This window comes from Colobus angolensis, unplaced genomic scaffold (genome assembly GCF_000951035.1).
Source record: "Colobus angolensis palliatus isolate OR3802 unplaced genomic scaffold, Cang.pa_1.0 Scaffold396, whole genome shotgun sequence".
Taxonomy (NCBI): Eukaryota; Metazoa; Chordata; class Mammalia; order Primates; family Cercopithecidae; genus Colobus; species Colobus angolensis.
The window spans coordinates 2174450-2192397 of record NW_012117332.1 but is presented as its reverse complement, the minus strand read 5'-3'; the positions used below and the strand labels follow the sequence as shown (position 1 = coordinate 2192397).

The 17948-nt window shown below is 47.7% G+C and overlaps 1 protein-coding gene across 3 annotated transcripts; it reads left to right on the top strand.

Annotated features, from left to right (window-relative positions):
* Positions 1–6: 6 nt before the first annotated feature.
* IRF4 (interferon regulatory factor 4) lies at positions 7–17618 on the top strand. 3 transcript variants are annotated; one of them, XR_001003223.1, is made up of 9 exons: positions 7–235; positions 1682–1868; positions 2712–2797; positions 3452–3593; positions 5174–5281; positions 7656–8009; positions 11189–11301; positions 12936–13069; positions 13623–17618. XR_001003223.1 is itself a non-coding variant. In XM_011955131.1 (8 exons), the coding sequence occupies exons 1-8, from the start codon at positions 20–22 to the stop codon at positions 13764–13766; spliced, it is 1350 nt and encodes a 449-aa protein (XP_011810521.1). In that variant the 5' UTR covers positions 7–19; the 3' UTR covers positions 13767–17618. The 3 variants fall into 3 exon arrangements, 2 of the variants coding, with proteins under 2 accessions (XP_011810521.1, XP_011810520.1); XM_011955131.1 differs by lacking the exon at positions 12936–13069; XM_011955130.1 differs by lacking the exon at positions 12936–13069 and having other exon boundaries at positions 3449–3593.
* Positions 17619–17948: the final 330 nt, after the last annotated feature.

Here is a 17948-nt window from a genome sequence, read left to right as displayed (position 1 = left end):
CGCGGACGGCACGCGGGGCATGAACCTGGAGGGCAGCGGCCGAGGCGGAGAGTTCGGCATGAGCGCGGTGAGCTGCGGCAACGGGAAGCTCCGCCAGTGGCTGATCGACCAGATCGACAGCGGCAAGTACCCCGGGCTGGTGTGGGAGAACGAGGAGAAGAGCATCTTCCGCATCCCCTGGAAGCACGCGGGCAAGCAGGACTACAACCGCGAGGAGGACGCCGCGCTCTTCAAGGTCTCCGGCCCGGGGAGCCGGCGGGGGCGCGGGGGAGGGCCCAGAGGTAGAGCCCGGTCCCGGCGCCCACTCCGCGGCGAGCCCGGGGCACCGCGCGGGGCGGACTGGCGGGCAGCGGAAGCACCGGGTGGCATCGCCAGAGCCACAGGAGGAGGAGAGGAGGCCTCGGCTCTTAGGGGGACGGGAGCCGGGCGCCAGTCCTGAGCGCGGGGAGCCTGCAGGGGAACCCCCGGAGGCGGGGCCTGGGGAAGGGCAGTGCAAGGCTCCAGGGGTTTTGGTTGTTGGTCTGTGTGTTCCCGTTTCCACGCAAGCCTCCCACGCTTCCCCGGATTCCTGTCTGCCTCCTCCAGCCGTGGGTCTCCGTCTCTCGCGGTGCGTCCGCGCTTGTGCTCGTTTCTCTCACCGCGTGTGTCTCTGTTTCTCTTTCGCTGCTTTTCTCTCCGAGTCTCTCTCTCTGCATGTGTTTCCTGAGGTCAGCCTCTCTTCTCTCTCCTGTTAGCTCTTCGGGAACTTCCACCTCTGTGTCTTTCTCTCTGTGTGTGTGTCTGTCTCTCTCTTTCCAAGTCTCTGGAGACCTCCCGCCATCGCTCTGGAACTCAGGGCCTCTGTCTAGATCTGTCTCCCTTGCCCTTCGCGCGAGCGCACACACCTGTGTCCCTGTTAGGACAGTTTTCCCCTAAGGCAGTTTACCCGGAGAACTGTGCGTCTGGGCCCAGCCCCCACCTGTGGGCAGAGCAGGGGAAGGGGACTTCCTCCGGGAATTTGGTCTGAATTTGCTCTCAGAGGGCCTCAGCTGTGCGGCCATCCAGATGTCTCCTGTGGCCGGCAGCTCACACCACAGCTGTCCTTAGTCCTAGGCAAGCTCACCTCAGACACTGGGTGGGTAGAGCCCCCTCAAGGAGCCTCCGCATCTCACTCTACCTTTTCTAAATACCCAGAAAATGTGTCTTCAGCTTGGCAGTGATAGGGTCCAAGATGGAAAATCATTTTCCTAGAGGATAGTTGGGGTCTTTCAGTTTACATTTTGAGCAACAGTGTAAATCTGAAGGACCCACGTACCATTCTTTCCTTTAGAAATATAATTTCAAGATTCCTTACAAAAGATCTGTCCTTTGGGTTTAGCATGGTGGCTCACACCTGTCATCCCAGCACTTCGGGAAGATGAGGTGGAAGGATGCCTATGCAACACAGTGAGACCCTGTCTCTGCAGAAAACAGTAATAAAAAAAAATTAGCCAGGTGTGGTGGTGAACACCTGTAGGCCCAGGGCCCAGCTATTCTAGAGGCTGAGATAGGAGGATCCCTAGAACTCAGGATGCTGCAGTGGGCTATCATCATGCCACTGTACTCTAGCCTGGGTGACACAGCAGGACTCTGTCTCCAAAAAGAAAACTAATAAACCAGACCTGTACTTTGACTTTGCATTCTCTTCATTCTTTCCCACCAGGCTTGGGCACTATTTAAAGGAAAGTTCCGAGAAGGCATCGACAAGCCAGACCCTCCTACCTGGAAGACTCGTTTACGATGCGCTCTGAACAAGAGCAATGACTTTGAGGAACTGGTTGAGCGGAGCCAGCTGGACATCTCGGACCCATACAAAGTGTACAGGATTGTTCCTGAGGGAGCCAAAAAAGGTAGGGGCTTTCCTGAATTTGGGTCACAGAACAGAGGCAGCCAGATCCTTGAGGCACCTTAACTTCACTTCATTCTGAGCCTCACTTTCTAGCCTTCCTTTTGTATTGCCTGCCTGCCTTCTGCCTCACAGTGAAGCCCAGCCTCTCTGCCTGGGTGATGTGGGTCACAAGCTGAAGTTCCTGTGATGTTTAGCATAGGGGAATTAATCACACTGTATGCCTCAACGAATATGGGGGGGTGTGTGCATTGAATATGTGTTTTCCAGTTAGTCTTTCAAAAAAGAAAAAAGAAAAAAGAAACCCAGATAACTTGTTAAAATTTACTTATCTAATAGTCTTTAGTGAGTAACTATTTTGCAGAAGAGGGGTAATGAGAGGAATATCTCATTACCATTCATGGTAATAAAATGGCCAACTTTTAAAGTGTAACATGGTCAGCTGAGGTGCTTATTAAACGTCAGATTCCTGGACCCCTCTTTTCAAGATTCTGACCAGTGTGTCTGGAAGAGAGCCCAGGAATCTGCGTCTCGGACAGATGCTTCAGGTGACCTCACTTGGGAAACATCTGGCCGGCGAGGTCCTTCATGTCACAAGGCACATTCGCGCGCCATCTGTCCTGTACTTCTCTGCCTGTCCTGTACAACTCAGACCTTGTAGAAAAAAATCAGTTTAATGGCGTGAACAAATAACTTCCCAAGGGAGTTGCTGAAAATACCTTATTTGTCAACGCCGTGTTATGCATTCTAAGAATTAAATGCTCAGGTATTTTTACAAGATTTGACATTTAGTTAGGTCAGTTCCTGTTTTTACATTGTGCCATTTCCCTTTTCCCCAAACATGTAGGAGCCAAGCAGCTCATGGAGGACCCGCAGATGCCCATGAGCCACCCCTACACCATGACAACGCCTTACCCCTCGCTCCCAGCCCAGGTATGGCGGAGGGCACTGGGCTCCCTGAGGGCGAGGCTGTGCGGGCCAGCTGCCCACGTGGCCAGAGAACCACAGCAGCCCAGACAGCAGAACTTGCCATTTGCTGTCGCTGGTCCAACAGCCCAGAAAAACCCCAGGTCACCGAACGAATGTCTCTCTTTCCACACGGTGCTGCCATTGGTGTGGGTCTTAAGTAGGGGAGGGTTGGGCATGTCCGCCTGCTGGAATATGCTCCTCAGGTCTTCTGGGAAACAGATCTTTTGTGGAAGTGGAAGGTTTTGGAAGTAGTGTCTTATCATGTGAAACCACAGGGCAGCTGATCTCTTCAGGCTTGATGTGAATGACAGCTTTGTTTCATCCACTTTGGTGGGTAAAAGAAGGCAAATTCCCCTGTGGTATTTTGGTGCCAGGTTTAGCCATATGACGAAGCTTTACATAAAACAGCACAAGTGTCTCCATTGTCCTTTGTGATCCGTGGGTGTCTCCACCTAGTGTGATGAACGATTCACTCCAGTCTTTTTGGATGATAAAATTCTTCGGCTGTCAGCCTAATAAGGGATTCCCTTAGGAGTCTGGAGGCTATAAGAGCACCCCCTGCCCGCCGTCTCAATGCCAGTGCTGCTTCTCTCAGCTTCTCCTGTGCTCCTTTAGCAGGTTCACAACTACGTGATGCCACCCCTCGACCGAAGCTGGAGGGACTATGTCCCAGATCAGCCGCACCCGGAAATCCCGTACCAATGTCCCGTAACGTTCGGACCTCGCGGCCACCACTGGCAAGGCCCAGCTTGTGAAAATGGTAAGGAAGTTACCAGGGCAGGAAACAGAAGAAATAACTGCTCATTTGGCCATGAGCCACGGTGAATCCTGGTTTGTCCTGGGCAGCACCAAAGCTCTTTCCCCTTCTTGGAGGCTGCGTGTGCAGCTCAGGGGAGAGGAGGGTTTTCTCAGTCCTGTGGGATGGTGGCATCCCACAGCCAAGTTTACTGTCAGGATCCATGCTAGGCACTGCCCTTCATGGGATCTTATTTAAACACCACGGAGATCACTCCAGGCAGTGGAAAACAGTCCCCCACTTTTTATATATAGAAGAGATCATGGAAGCTCGTAGATAATAAGCAGGGATGCTGGAAGATTACTGAGCTGGTATATTTCTCTCGAATAGTGGTGTGTTCATTGTTGCTATTGTTGGTATTAGAGGTGATACTAAAAAAGGAATGGAAAAATACCATGGGCAAACACATGAAAAGTCTCTACAGGTGCCTACCTACCACTGGGTCCCAGAGAGACCTCTGATTCTGGATTAGATGTGGTCCCGTGCCCTCAGGAGTTCCCCAGATATCAAAATAAGCTCCATCTGCAGAAGCACTCATTAGCTAGGTGCAGGGAGAATCTCACAATGCTGTAACTCAGGCTTTCAGGACTTTTGAGTTAGTTACTTAAATAGAAGTCCTGAGATGGGTCAACACATTGAACCCTTTGGATGTTTTAGGATTATTTGTTCCTTTGCAATTTGGCCTTTTTTCCCCCAGTCACGTTCAGGTTATCCTTGGCTGCAGGTAGTGAAGAGGTGTACCGCTATTTAATGTTTGTATTGAGTGGCACGTTCACAAAAAAGCCCAGAATTCAGTGGGATTGGCTTTTCAAGAGGGATTTGTAGCAAGGACTGGTTTCCAATATGGTAGTGGAGGAATCGGCTGACATAAAACTAGTTCCTGAAATTCAGACTTGTGTTCAGTGCTCTGGCTCTATGGAGTTAGTGACCATGGGAAAGAGGCGAGGCCTAGAATTGTGTAAAGTGATGGTGGAATAGGTAGAGACCTGTCTTGAAGCATCGGTAACAGTAAATGAAGCGGCAGCACGATCAGGTGTTCTGTGCCACATTCTTCTTCCATTCGTGTTTCATACAACATTGTCTTCAGGAACATGGTTCAGTCTTCTCCCAACCCACAAGAGACAAGCAAAATAAACATGGACTAAACCATTTGTTACTTTTTTAATTGGGCTCTTTGGCACAAACTCAAGTGGACCTGAACTCTCAGCTCTGTTGTGAACCCGCTTTGCGAACAAGGACAAATCATGTCATCTGTCTCTGAGCCTCAGTCTCCCTGTGGGTCAGTTACAGAGAGAGCACTCCAAGTTTCCTTTCAAAGCCGCGCACTGTCTCGTTTTTCCCTCAGCTTTGGTTTTCCAGTTGGCCTCCGGCTCGTCTTTGCCTCACAAGAGTATGCCCTGCTAGTCGCTGGTGCTGGGAGTGGGTGGGAAGGTGACTGGGCGCCAGCCTCTTCCTTCCCAGGCTTCACACACACACACCAGGAAGCCCTGCAGTGCGTCGGACTCTCTGCCTAGACATCATCTGATTTTTATTTGCAAATGCAGGTTGCCAGGTGACAGGAACCTTTTATGCTTGTGCCCCACCTGAGTCCCAGGCTCCCGGAATCCCCACAGAGCCAAGCATAAGGTCTGCTGAAGCCTTGGCGCTCTCAGGTGAGTGCAGGGTTTGGTTCCGGAGGCACCGCAGGAGGCCAGCCTCTGCTGCCAGCTCTGTCATCTTTGGGCAAATTTGATGGGACTTTAGACACTTGCTTTGCTCCCCCTGAGGTCTGGAGTAGATGTGGACACTTCCTGTGCGTGAGGTGACCAGAGTGAATTAGGAGCACCACTGGAAAAACCCAGCATCACTGCTTGTGGTTCTGCTGCCAGTTTCAGCCACTGGCTTGAATGGAGTCATTCTGGCGTCTTCACTGGCACCTCTCCGAATTTCCAGGAATGTGCAAACACTCCAGTTTCCTTTACCAAGGGCCCCTCTTCAGCCAGCGTTCTCCATGTGGAAGTGTGGAAGGGCTTCTCAATTTGAGAGGCTGATCATCCTTCCAGGTTGAGCCACAAATAAGTCCTCCTCCTCTGCTCCCTGGGGACATTAGTTCTGGTCCCTCGATAACATTGATATGCCTAAAAGTAATACACATTTTGGTCTTTAATATAGCTTGCAAACAAATATGGATTCAACCTGATTTTTAAAGTTTTATTTCTAAAAAAAGAAAAAAAACTATTATAAAGAAGGCACCCTCAGACTTGCCAAGCATGTGTGCTATATGTCTATTCATTTTTTAGATAATATTTTGGATTGTTTTTAAGGTTTGGAATTCTCATCTTGCCCTTTGGCATCTTTAAAAATCACTGATGAAAAATACTAACTAAATTCTGAAGATTTCAGGGAGACGAGAGTTGTTGCACTACAGCTGCTCACGGGGGCTGGAGTTTTACCTGCCCGCTCCTCCTAATTCTGAATGAGGCTTGCACCTTTTTTTCTGAGATGCTCATGAGTACCGAGGATGCCCTTTGGGAGGAGGTACTTCTGAGCAGGAAGGCTTGTGTTTGTTTTTGGAAACTTTCAAACCCTTTTCTTGAACACCTAAGACTTGTGTGGGTGCCTGAAGAGTAGGAAATAAACAGCTATTTATATCTCTGCAACCTCGTGATTTCTGATGACATTAAATGAAATGAAACCTGCCCCGAGAATCACCTCGAATGGCCAACACCCACTCTCTTTGGGGCGCACTGTCTGACTCGTTCTCAGTGTGTCAAAGCAGAGAATTGAGACAGTGATGTGGGTTAAGTCTCAAAACCTGCTATTGAGGAATAAGACAGCTTTGTGGGTTTCTTTTTTTTTGGTATATGCATAATACAGATGATCAGCCATGAGCACATTTGTTAGAGAACTGTGACTCCCACTGATGGTGGGGTCCCATATGGTTACCAGTGGCAACTGCCCCCTGTCTGTGCCACTCCCCTGCAGTCTGGCTGAGGAGCTTATGCAAACCTAGCTTGGTTCTTTCAACTCATGGGCGATGTTTCAAAGAGGTTTCTGAAATCAGCAAAACATTTGTAAATGGATTCATCTTGTTTAAAGTTTCAGAGAGTTTTAGAGTTCTTTTCAAACTTAAATACAAAGCCCAGTCAGCAAACTTTACATGAACTTTTAGAGCATTTTTCTCATTAATTTCTTTCTTTTCACAAGAATTAATTTTGTGATAAAAACACCACATATCCAGTGTGGAAAACTAATTTAAAAATCAGAAAAACAAAAATGGAAAATAAAAACGTCACATTCCGCCACCCAGAAATCACCATTAAGGCCTTAGTACCTACCCTTTAATGTGTATATGTGTGTGTATGTTTATATATAAACTCTATAGACATAAATAAGCACCTAATTGTATATATAATTTATATATATGTACACACACACACACACTTGCTTTTACCTAAATGATGTCATATTATTATTTTGAGGACCTTTCAGGTTTGTGGACAGACTTGCTTCTTTCTGAAACACCGTCATATTTTTTGCTAGTAGAAATTAAACTTAGGGTTCATTTCTTACCAAAGTAAAAACTGATTTGCTTAAAGATGAATTTTCATTCGGTGACACATGACTTAAATGTCATCACCACTATCATCATCATCATTCACAAATAAGACTTAGTAAGTTCTTAGTGGTGATGATCTATAATATGAATTCAACTTACTTTTCCAGAAAATTAATGAAAGACACACTCGTCCCCTAAAAAAAGAGTGTGTGGCCACATACGTTAGAAATATGCTGGTTTAGACAAATTAAATGGGTTTTTTCCACGGGACTTCTCTAAGTGTTGACCGAGTTCGTGCTGCCTGTGGATCTCGGGGGAAACAGGGCATGCGGCGTCTCCCAGGCCTCCTGGACGCCACAACCTTTTGTTCCTCCACGGAGCCTGTGGGACAGTAGAGTCCCGCCACAGGTGCTTGGCTCTGTGGAGCCGATGGCCTCGAGCTGGTGTCCTCGGCCCCTAGCACTGACTCCGGAGCCTTGTGTTTGCAGACTGCCGGCTGCACATCTGCCTGTACTACCGGGAAATCCTCGTGAAGGAGCTGACCACGTCCAGCCCCGAGGGCTGCCGAATCTCCCATGGACATTCCTACGATGCCAGCAACCTGGACCAGGTCCTGTTCCCCTACCCAGAGGACAACGGCCAGAGGAAAAACATCGAGAAGCTGCTGGGCCACCTGGAGAGGGGCGTGGTCCTCTGGATGGCCCCCGACGGGCTCTATGCGAAAAGACTCTGCCAGAGCCGGATCTACTGGGACGGGCCCCTGGCGCTGTGCAGCGACCGGCCCAACAAACTGGAGAGAGACCAGACCTGCAAGCTCTTTGACACACAGCAGTTTTTGTCAGGTGAGGCACTTCGTTATCTGTTAGAATGGAGGTGGTGATGGCCCGTCTGCCACAGGGGTCAGAAACGACAGGGTCCCTCTCACCCCAGGCTGAGGTCTTCCTCCTGTTGACTCCGGCGCCCACCGGGCTTGGGGCTTGACCCAGTAGAGATCTTCTGTCTGGCTCTGTTGAGGGTAGAGAGTCCGGATCAGGTGGTCCAGGTGGACCGTGGCTCAGGCTGTACTCTTGCAATTCTGGTTTTCAACAGTCACCTCTTAACACAGTTCCATTTTGCTGCACTGTGATCTCAACAAACACGTCTGCTGAAGTGATGGCTCTTTTCAGGTTCCCAGAAAAATCATAAAGGTTAGAAGCATATTGTTAACATTCTGGGTTGTGAGAGGGGTCAGCCTCATGCAGATGCCGCCCCACGAGTGAGACGGAGGGTGGAGCGGACTGTACTGGTTTTGCACAGGAGAAGTTACAGGACAGTGCTATGAGTGGGCTCTGTGATATGAACGTTTCTGAGCATAGTTTTCAGAACCAGTGAGTTTTGTTTTTCTCTCTTGGGTTTCATGACCATTCCGTGAAGCTCTGGCTGGCTTCTGTGAGCCCCTGGCCCTGTCACACTGGGCTTCCTGTGGCTGTGCAGGTGGAGGGAGCCTCCCGTGAGGGCGGGAGCTGCTCTGTCTGCCAGCCCACCGCCAACTCCTCCTCTGCCTTTTCCCAGCCCTGCTCCTTCCCGAGCCGCTTCAGAAACTCCTGCGACTTTGGTTTTTCACGTGCCTCCCCTTTTCTTGAATGTGCTTCTTCATTCCACTTATTTAAAATAAAAACAGGACCCACCTCTGTGCTCTGGCACTGCGGACATGTGCTCGTGCTTTCGGGTGTAAGTGGCCCACATGTGTGTAAGCTCATCCAGATTTTCTTTTGGTGCCCAAAGCAAATGTGTCCCTAGATAACTAAGCTTCAGGCCGGGTGTGGTGGCCCATGCCTGTTATCCCAGCACTTTTGGGAGGCTGAAGCGGGCAGGTCAGTTGAGGCCAGGAGTTCGAGACCAGTCTGGCCAACATGGCAAAACCCCGTCTCTACCAAAGATACAAAAATGAGCCGGGCATGGTGGTGCATGCCCGTAGTCCCAGCTACTCCGGAGGCTGAGGCACAAGAATTGCTTGAACCTGGGAGGCGGAGGTTGCAGTGAGCTGAGATCACACCCCTGTGCTCCAGTTCGCAGGACAGAGCAAGACTCCATTCCGGCCCCCAACCCTCACTGCCAAAAAAAAAGAAAGATAACTAAGCTTCACACAGAGGCTGACAATAGGAAGAGGGAGAACTGTGCTGGTTCCCCGAGGTGAGGAAGTCACCTCGGGCTGGACACCTCTCATTCTAAGGGCAGAACCATCCCCAGTCCCCGGCCAGGGCGGTCCCATCCTTCTTGGGGTTGGGGGTGGTGTTCATGGGGAAACCAAGGAAATTGAAGGGCGACTGGGGAGACCCCCCCGTCAGCCTCTCCTGTGTCTGCTTTGGGGTCTGGAAGAGCTCGCATGGGCCAGGAAGGCTAAGGCCCAGTGGGCCTGGATTTCTGAAGACTCTGGACCTTAGTGCCAGTGGTTTCGGAAGATAACACACGGTGAGGGCTTTCTGATGAAGGTGTCACAAGGAATGGGCGCTGTCTTCTCCGAGTGCCTCTTGCCGGGCGTTTTTAAGGAGGTGGAGCCCCCATGGTGACTAAGCTGGAAGGTGCACTCTGAGTCACAGGTACTCTGTGTGAGAGAAGGCACAGGCGGAGGTGGACGCCTGTGAGTGTCCTGGGGCTGTGGACTTGCAAGCCTAGAACTTACTATTAATCTGTGAGCGAGAGCTGGTCTTGGCTTTCATTCCTTCCTCTGTGACCGAGGGCTGTGCTTTGCCCACTGCAGCCTCTCACCTCAGTGTGTTCACTGAGGTTCAAGGAGGATGCTGTGAACATAAAAACTGCAGCCGTGCCGACCAGCGTCTGCATAATTAAGGATTCCCACCAAACGCTCTCATGTTGTCTAGGGTTGGAGGCAGGCTTTTTCAGAGAATTGTGCCAACTCGCCATTCTGATTAGCCTGTGTAGGTGTAGTCTCAGATCATGGCAGTGTGAATGTGTTTTACACATTCTGACTAAGTCATTTGGGTTTGATTTGAATTCTGGAAAAAAAAAAAAAGCAGGAAGTCAAGCAGTCCTGTAAGTTAGCTAGAAATTTCTGTTCAGTTGAAGAGAACAGTGGAGATCTCTGATATCTCCCCTTTCAGGTCTGCACAGCACTGGGGACAGCCCCGGGGCACGGCCCGAGGTGTGTGTCTGATAGGGACGCATCTGTTCTGCATTAGCTTTAGCAGCTCCTGTGTCAACTGGTTTCTTTTGCGGGCTTGACATTTTATTGTAGGTGCAGGCAGAAGATTTGTCTTGTGTACGGGGGAGGGGGCACGGGCTAAAGTCAGGGGATGGGCATTCGTCCTTCCAACAATGCTCCAGTCGTTTCCTATCTTTTGGGTAGGTGTGGTGGCTTCAGGAGGTATTTGTGCGTATCCACAAGCGGGAGGCTGGGGGGCTGCCCCACTCCCCTTCTCAGGTCAGGTTACTGTTCTGTCCCTGGAGATAGGCACGAGTCTACTCAGAGTCACACGGTTCAGGCCCAGGGACAGCAGGACTCAGCTGCCAAGGGCTGGTGCTAGTCACCGCGTTGGTGTTACGTGTTTTCTGTGGCGCCTGAGTTACGTGGATATGCGCAGTAGCACAGACACTGGATTGTGTGGGCTCTGTGGGGACGGGATGAGGTTTTCAACTGATCCCAGGATGTCAAACCTTTCTGATTTTTTAAATGAAAACTTGTCCATGGCACAAATCAGTCTTTTGCCGTGGCGCGACTACGTTTCTCGTCCTTGATCTCCCAACTTCACTGTGGTCTACTACCTTCTGAGTCTTTGTGGGCCCAGTGCTGCAAAGCGGTGTGCTTTAGCTGTCCACTAGTTCCTCCTGAAGCATCGAGGGGGACCGAGGGCCCTGGGGAGAAAGCGCGCATGCTGTTTTCTGTCTGAGGTGTTCACATCAAGAGCCCTGCTCAGGGAAGTAGACGGTTCAGAGTCACAGTAAGCTCCTGCTCCCTGTTTAACCTGGTGTGTTTGGTGACGAGGGTTTCTGAACGTGGTCTTTTTCTTGTGGGCCTCTGCAGAGCTACAAGCGTTTGCTCACCACGGCCGCTCCCTGCCGAGATTCCAGGTGACTCTGTGCTTCGGAGAGGAGTTTCCAGACCCTCAGAGGCAGAGGAAGCTCATCACAGCTCACGTGAGTCCTCAGTTGCGCTCACCCCACAGTGGCTTCCTGTTCTTTGTAAAGGGCAGAGTTTCATTTAAAAAAGTCCCAAATGAAAAGTGAATGTCAAATGACCTGGAAAAATAAGCGTAAGCCTTGAACTAATGAGGGAGGAAGCATGGTCCAGCAAGCAGCACCCTCGGAGGACCCACGTGCTCCTCCCAGACTTGAGACCTGCTCATCAAAGACCCGGGGAGGACAGCCTCAGTGGAGGGTGCCTCTCTCCCCATCTTTTTTATTTTTCAGGAAAGTTGTCATATTTCCATTTTACAGGGATTGAGAAAGATTGATGGTAAAAGCTGCCCTTTAAAATTCTCCATGCTAAGATGGCTTTAAGAATGCTGTCTAGCTAGTGGATCTTCGTTCAGTGGAAAAGCTTTTCCCAGATGGGAAACTATCCATTCCCTGGAGGCATTTTGTAGGTCTGCATGTGTGTCCTGGCACCTCTTTTATTTCTGGAATTTTAGAAATTATTTAATTATTGGGCATATGATATTTGAAAAAGGCTGAATCTTTCAAGGAATTCAAGTAAATCAGACCCTCGTAATGTTCTCTGGGATAGTTCAAGATGGGTTCAACTGTGGCAAGTAATGCTAAAGGGTTAGGGTTAGGATTAGGGTTAGTTTTCTTTTTATGAGAAAAGGTTTCTATAGATAACATGAAGCATTAATTTGCCATGGAAAACAGAATCTTGAACCCTTAAGACTTTTGAATTTGAAAACTTCACATTGCTACTACGTACTTGCAAGCTTCATTAATGGGCTTGCATGGTGAGCAGTACCAGGTAAAACTTACACCCCTAACATAAAAATTCCCATCATATTGTAGCTCTGATGCTGTTTCTCATTGAAAACTGAAATGAAATATGGTTTAATCTCTAACATACAACCCCCCTTCTCTGTTTTAAAAACAAAGACCGACCCACCAACCAATATGTAAAATCCCGTAGACTGAGGATTTCTCATGAGTTCTCTCCAGTGATTGACTTAACAATTGCTATGATTGTTGAAATCATAACTGATATGTTGTTAACAACAGGAATTGCTAAATGACTAAATAAACTTGGCATTGATAAGCAGCATTTAAGGAGCTGATGATCAGCCAGGTGCGGTGGCTCACGCCTGTAATCCCAGCACTTTGGGAGGCTGAGGTGGGCAGATCACGTGGTCAGAAATTTGAGACCAGCCTGACCAACATGGTGAAACCCCCCTCTACTAAAAATACAAAAATTAGCCGGGTGTGGTGGTGTGCACCTGTAATCCCAGCTACTCAGGAGGCTGAAGCAAGAGAATCACTTGAACCCAGGAGTCAGAGGTTGCAGTGAGCCAAGATCTGCACTCCAGCCTGGGCGACAGAGTGAGAGTCTGTCTCGAAAAAAAAAAAAAAAAGAAAACCAAAGAAATTGATGATCAGCTCAGCTCAGCTATACATCAATCCAATTTTAAGGGTGACTTGGATGAAGTTGCCATCCTCTAAGTCAGGGAAAGATGGATCCCCAGATGATCCCGTCATCCTGAAGACGAGGCTGTGTGGTCTGTAAAATGAATAAACACACATGTACACCTATGAGTTCCACTTTTAAAAGTTATTAATTTAATTCATTTCAGGTACTCAGGAGTTTTGCTTAAGTCACTATATATAAAATATAGACTTTAATATCATGATTGATGGAGAGCATTCAGCTTGCCTTAGATGCTGTAAATATAGGAAAAGCTGAACGTTAAGTTGTTTTTGTTTTTTGGTGAGCGTGATGCATGCTAATAACCAGACGGGATAAATTTGAGGCCAGTTAACTTCTCTTTTTCCACAAGAGTAGTTTTGTTGTTGTTTAACTTTACTTTTTATTTCTTTTACCTCTGGTTTAGAACTATACCGATGACCTGGAAATCAAATCATTCAGGATGAGTTCCTTGTTTCTTTCAAACTGCAGTTGTGGAAAAACAAAATCATTGGCCTAAATTACCCTGCAGATTACCTCAGACTTCCTTTTAATTTAATCACTTTACTTGATTTGATTCAGTTTTAGTTAAATGTACATTTTAAGTGGCAGTTGATTTGAAAGTAACATCTTTAACCCAGAATTCAGTCACTTTGGCTGTTTTTTTACATGTTGATCTATGGAAGGACTAACAGAAAAATTGCTTCTTTAGATGGCTCCAAATATGAAATGTTTTGACGTGTTCTAGGACGTAACTTTGGGCTTTACGTTACTGTCTCCTTAGAATCTGAGCGCTATTTAATAGTGAGCCAGTTGCGGGATATCTCAGTAATGTCTTAAAAATCTCTTATTAAAGGTAGAACCTCTGCTCGCCAGACAACTGTATTATTTTGCTCAGCAAAACAGTGGACATTTCCTGAGGGGCTACGATTTACCGGAGCACATCAGCAATCCAGAAGATTACCACAGATCTATCCGCCATTCCTCCATTCAAGAATGAAAAATGTCAAGATGAGTGGTTTTCTTTTTCCTTTTTTTTTTTTCTGTGTTTATTTTTTATTTTTTTTTTTGATACAGGGTCTTGCTCTGTCTCCCAGGCCGGAGTGCAGTGACACGATCTCGGCTCACTGCAACCTCCGCCTCCCACGTTCAAGAGACTCTCCTGCCTCAGCCTCCCTGGTAGCTGGTATTAAGGTGTGAACCACTGCACCCACCCAACACAAATGATTTTCGTTGTAAATATTTGACTTTAGTGAAAGCATCCAATTGACTGCCCTCTTGCTGTTTTGAGGAACTCGGAAGTGAAGATTTCAGTGCAGCAGTTGCGGAGAATTGCCGCCAGACAAGCGTGGAGAATCAGTGACATCTGATTGGCAGATGAGCTTACTCCGAAAGGAAGGCGGCTTTTCACTTCTTGCGCTCTGTAAACTGCCATCGTTGATGATCACTGTGAAAATTGACCAAGTGATGTGTTTACATTTACTGAAATGCGCTCTTTAATTTGTTGTAGACTAGGTCTTGCTGGAAGACTGAGAAAACTTGCCTTTCAGTATTGACACTGACTGGAGTGATGACTGCTTGTAGGCATGTCTGTGCTATTTCTCAGGGAAGTAAACGGAAGAAGCCTCACACGTAACAGGAATGTGTTAATGTATGTAGGAGCTGCCGTTCTTGTGGAAGACACTTGCGGAGGGAAGGAAATGGAATCTTTGACTGAAGTTGTGCCTGTAGCCTGGGGGAGGCCCCTTCCCCACCTGCCAGCGGTTTGCTGGTGTGGGCCCCTCGGCCCCGCCCTCCTTCCCACTGGCTTCTCTCCTTGGCCTCCCCTGGACGTCAGTTAGTAAACTTACTAATTTCTTGTGCCAAAAAACAGGAGAGCTCCTCTTGGATGAAACATTTTTGTCTGTCCTACCATCTAGTCATGTCTAAGTAATGGTTAAGTTTTCTTGTTTCTGTGTCTTTTTGTCCCTCATTCTCTAGAAATGCTAACATTCTTCTCATAAAGAAGAAGAAATTAAGGAGCATATATCTTACTACCTGAACTGTTGCCCTTCTGTCCAAGTACTAACCTGTCTGTTCCCCTCCTCTGTGCCACTCTCCTCTGTCTGTTTGGCTGTGCACTCATCAGCCACGGTGACACTAAAGGAGGAGGAGCCGGGACTCGCAGGCTGGAGAGCACTGCCAGGAGCCGCCCCTGGAGGCAGGATGGAGCTGGCGGCGGAACCGCACACCCAGTGGGCTGTTTCTGCTTCTTTTGTCTGTTCTGTGCTTCCTCACGCCAATTATAGTTTGACAGGGTCTTAAAACTACTTGGCTTTTTACAAATGCATCTATTTATAGAATCCCAAAGACCTCCACTTGCTTAAGTCAACCTGAAAAAAGGAAAACATTTTTGTGGCTTTGAGAAAGTACAACCGTGTAGACGGGGGCGTCTCCCCCAGGTGTTTCTCCTACTGCAGGATATTTCCTGTCACTCCCAGGATCCGCAGACCGCGTAGCTCTCAGACATGTGCTCCTGCTTTTCTAATCGGTACTTTAAATGGATTCAACAAGCACATAATAGGCGCCTGCTGTATCCATACATGACACAGTTCAGCCTTTATCAAGCTTAGTGAGCAGTGAGCACTGAAACATTTTTTTAATGTTTAAAAAGTTTCTAATATTAAAGTCATATGTATTAACTACAGAAAAGACACACAGTAGAGAAGAGCAAAAAATAAAAAGCATCTCCTTTATTCCCAGCTCAAATTCTCCTCTCTCAAAGGGTCTACAAGAAGGGGTGTTTACTCTTCCAACACATTCCACTTTTCTGTAAATATACATAAACCTAAAAAGAAAACCTCATGGGGTCATCTTGCACACACTTTCATGCAGTGCTCTTCGTAGCTAACAGTGAAGATTTACCTCGTTCTGCGCAGAGGCCTTGCTGTGGAGCTCCACTGCCTTGTGCCCCGTAGGGTTTGACATTTCATTAGCCATGCAACACGGATACGTATCGGGAGCACACTGTGTTTCGTGAACTGCAGTGATGTATGCATCTTATAGATGCAAAGTGTTTTGGGGTATATTATCCTAAGGGAAGGTAAAGATGATATTAAGAACTGCTGTTTCACGGGGCCCTTACCTGTGACCCTCTTCGCTGAAGAGTAACCCCACACAGCACTTCAAAGAAGCTGTCTTGGAAGTCGGTCTAAAGGGCATTCTGTCTTCTTAATTCTCCAAGTGGATGCCCCATTTCAGTTGCTTTGTGACTTCTTCTTCTTCTTTGTGTTTTTAAATATTGTGCTGCTTTAACAGTGGAGCTGAATTTTCTGGAAAATCCTTGTTGACTGGGGCCACTACCTCCTTTCTTATCTTCACATCTATGTGTATGTTGACTTTTTAAAATTTTGAGTGGTCCAGGGTATGACCTAGGGAATAAACTAGCTGTGAAATACTCAGGGTTGGGAATCCCAGCACTTGTCTCAGGACTCTGAAAAGGAACAGCTTCCTCATTCCATGTCTTGATAAAGTGGAATTGGCAAACTAGAATTCAGTTTGTACTCAGTGGACAAAGCTGTTGAAGAGTTTGGGGACCTTGTTACGTTAAAGAGCATTGGGTCACATGGAAAAAATGTACGTGTCTCCCAGGTGCATTTCTTGGTTGATGTCTTGTTCGTGAGATTTTGTATATTTAGGAGAACCTCAAGCAGTCATTAATATCTCCTGGAACACTGTAGAGAACCAAGTGATCGACTCATTTACAACTGAAGCCTTGGAAGCCACTCAGTTAGAACCTTGGAAGCCCCTCCGTCCTGAGCAAAAACAGGAGAGTTAGTTGCCCTGCGGAAAACCCAGCTAGACTATTGGGTATGAGCTAAAAAGAGACTGCGCCATGGTGAGAAAACATGTAAAATCCCACCGTGGAATGAGCAGCCCTTACAGCGTCATTATCACCAAGGGCAGGTAGGTGTTTGTGTTTGAAAAAGATGGTCTTTGGGTGAGGGCATAACTGCAGCAAGCCCCAGGGGTGGAGTGACTCTGGGCGTCTTGGGTGCTTGCGCCTCTTGGCTTTGTGGATGCTCCACCAGGAAGGCCACTTTGTGTGTGTGTGTCAGTTACTTTTTTAGTAACAATTCAGATCCAGTATAAAGTTCCTTTCATTGCTCTCCAGTCACATGCCCCCACTCCCCCACCGGTGAAAGTTTTTCTGAAAGCGCTGGGATTGGTTAAGGTCTTTATTTGTATTACATATCTCCCCAAGTCTTCCGTGGCCATCTGCATCTGTCTGGATGGTGCAAGAAGGCTGCCAGACCTTACACACCAGTTTGCAGGTTATGTTTTACATGCCCGGTTTTTGAGACAGATCCTCAATGTAGGTGGATCTCCTTGAGATCCTTATAGCCTGTTACATTAATGAAGTAACGGTCAGTTTTTCTTGTATTGATATTCACAGCTTTAAGGAACATGCCTAAGAAGTATTACTGAAGTAGAGGGGATGTGAGAGAAGGGCCAGGCCAGCAGGCCAACCCTCCTCCAGTGGAAATTCCCATCATGTTTCAAACTCTGAGATAGATGGGACTTAACAGGCAATAGGGTTCGCGTCCCCCTCTTCAGCACCCCCTGTGCCCTACTTTCTGCTAAATGAACTGCTGGCAGGTGGGACCTCAGAGACCCCCAGCTGAAAGCTTGAATTTCCCCTACTGGCTCTGTGTGTTGCTGAGATCTGTATCAAGGGATGCATCACAAACTAAGGTGTTCAGTGCTATGCTGCCGTTGGTATATGTCGTGAATTTTTATGTAAATTGCTCTGCAAAGCAAATTGATATGTTTGATAAATTTATGTTTTTAGATAAATAAAAACTTCTAAAAATGTGTTATGGAATGTGTGTGTGTGATTAAACACGCATCCTGATAGCTGTTAAAGCACTTTCTCCTGCGGTTACGTTCCTTCGGAGAGGCAGCTGTGTGTGTCCCTGAAATCAGACCTCCACGTGCTCACCTTGTAGAAGAGATAAACGCTGCCCCAGGGCCGGGCGGCTCCTCCCGCACAGAGGAGTGTCTGTGAAGAGTAATCGTCCTGCTCTCCCGCTGGCATCTGCCTCCTCTTCCTTTACCTGTACTTGAAAAAGTTTAGGGCTTTCAAGGAAGTTGTTTTTAATGTTTTGTTTATATTCGAAGCTCCTCTGATTTTGGTCATTGC

Coding starts and splice junctions, on each gene's coding strand:
- IRF4 (XM_011955130.1), top strand. CDS start 20: ATGAACCTGGAGGGCAGCGGCCGAGGCGGAGAGTTCGGCATGAGCGCG. Junction 236..1,681: donor AGGACGCCGCGCTCTTCAAG/GTCTCCGGCCCG, acceptor CTTTCCCACCAG/GCTTGGGCACTATTTAAAGG. Junction 1,869..2,711: donor TCCTGAGGGAGCCAAAAAAG/GTAGGGGCTTTC, acceptor CCAAACATGTAG/GAGCCAAGCAGCTCATGGAG.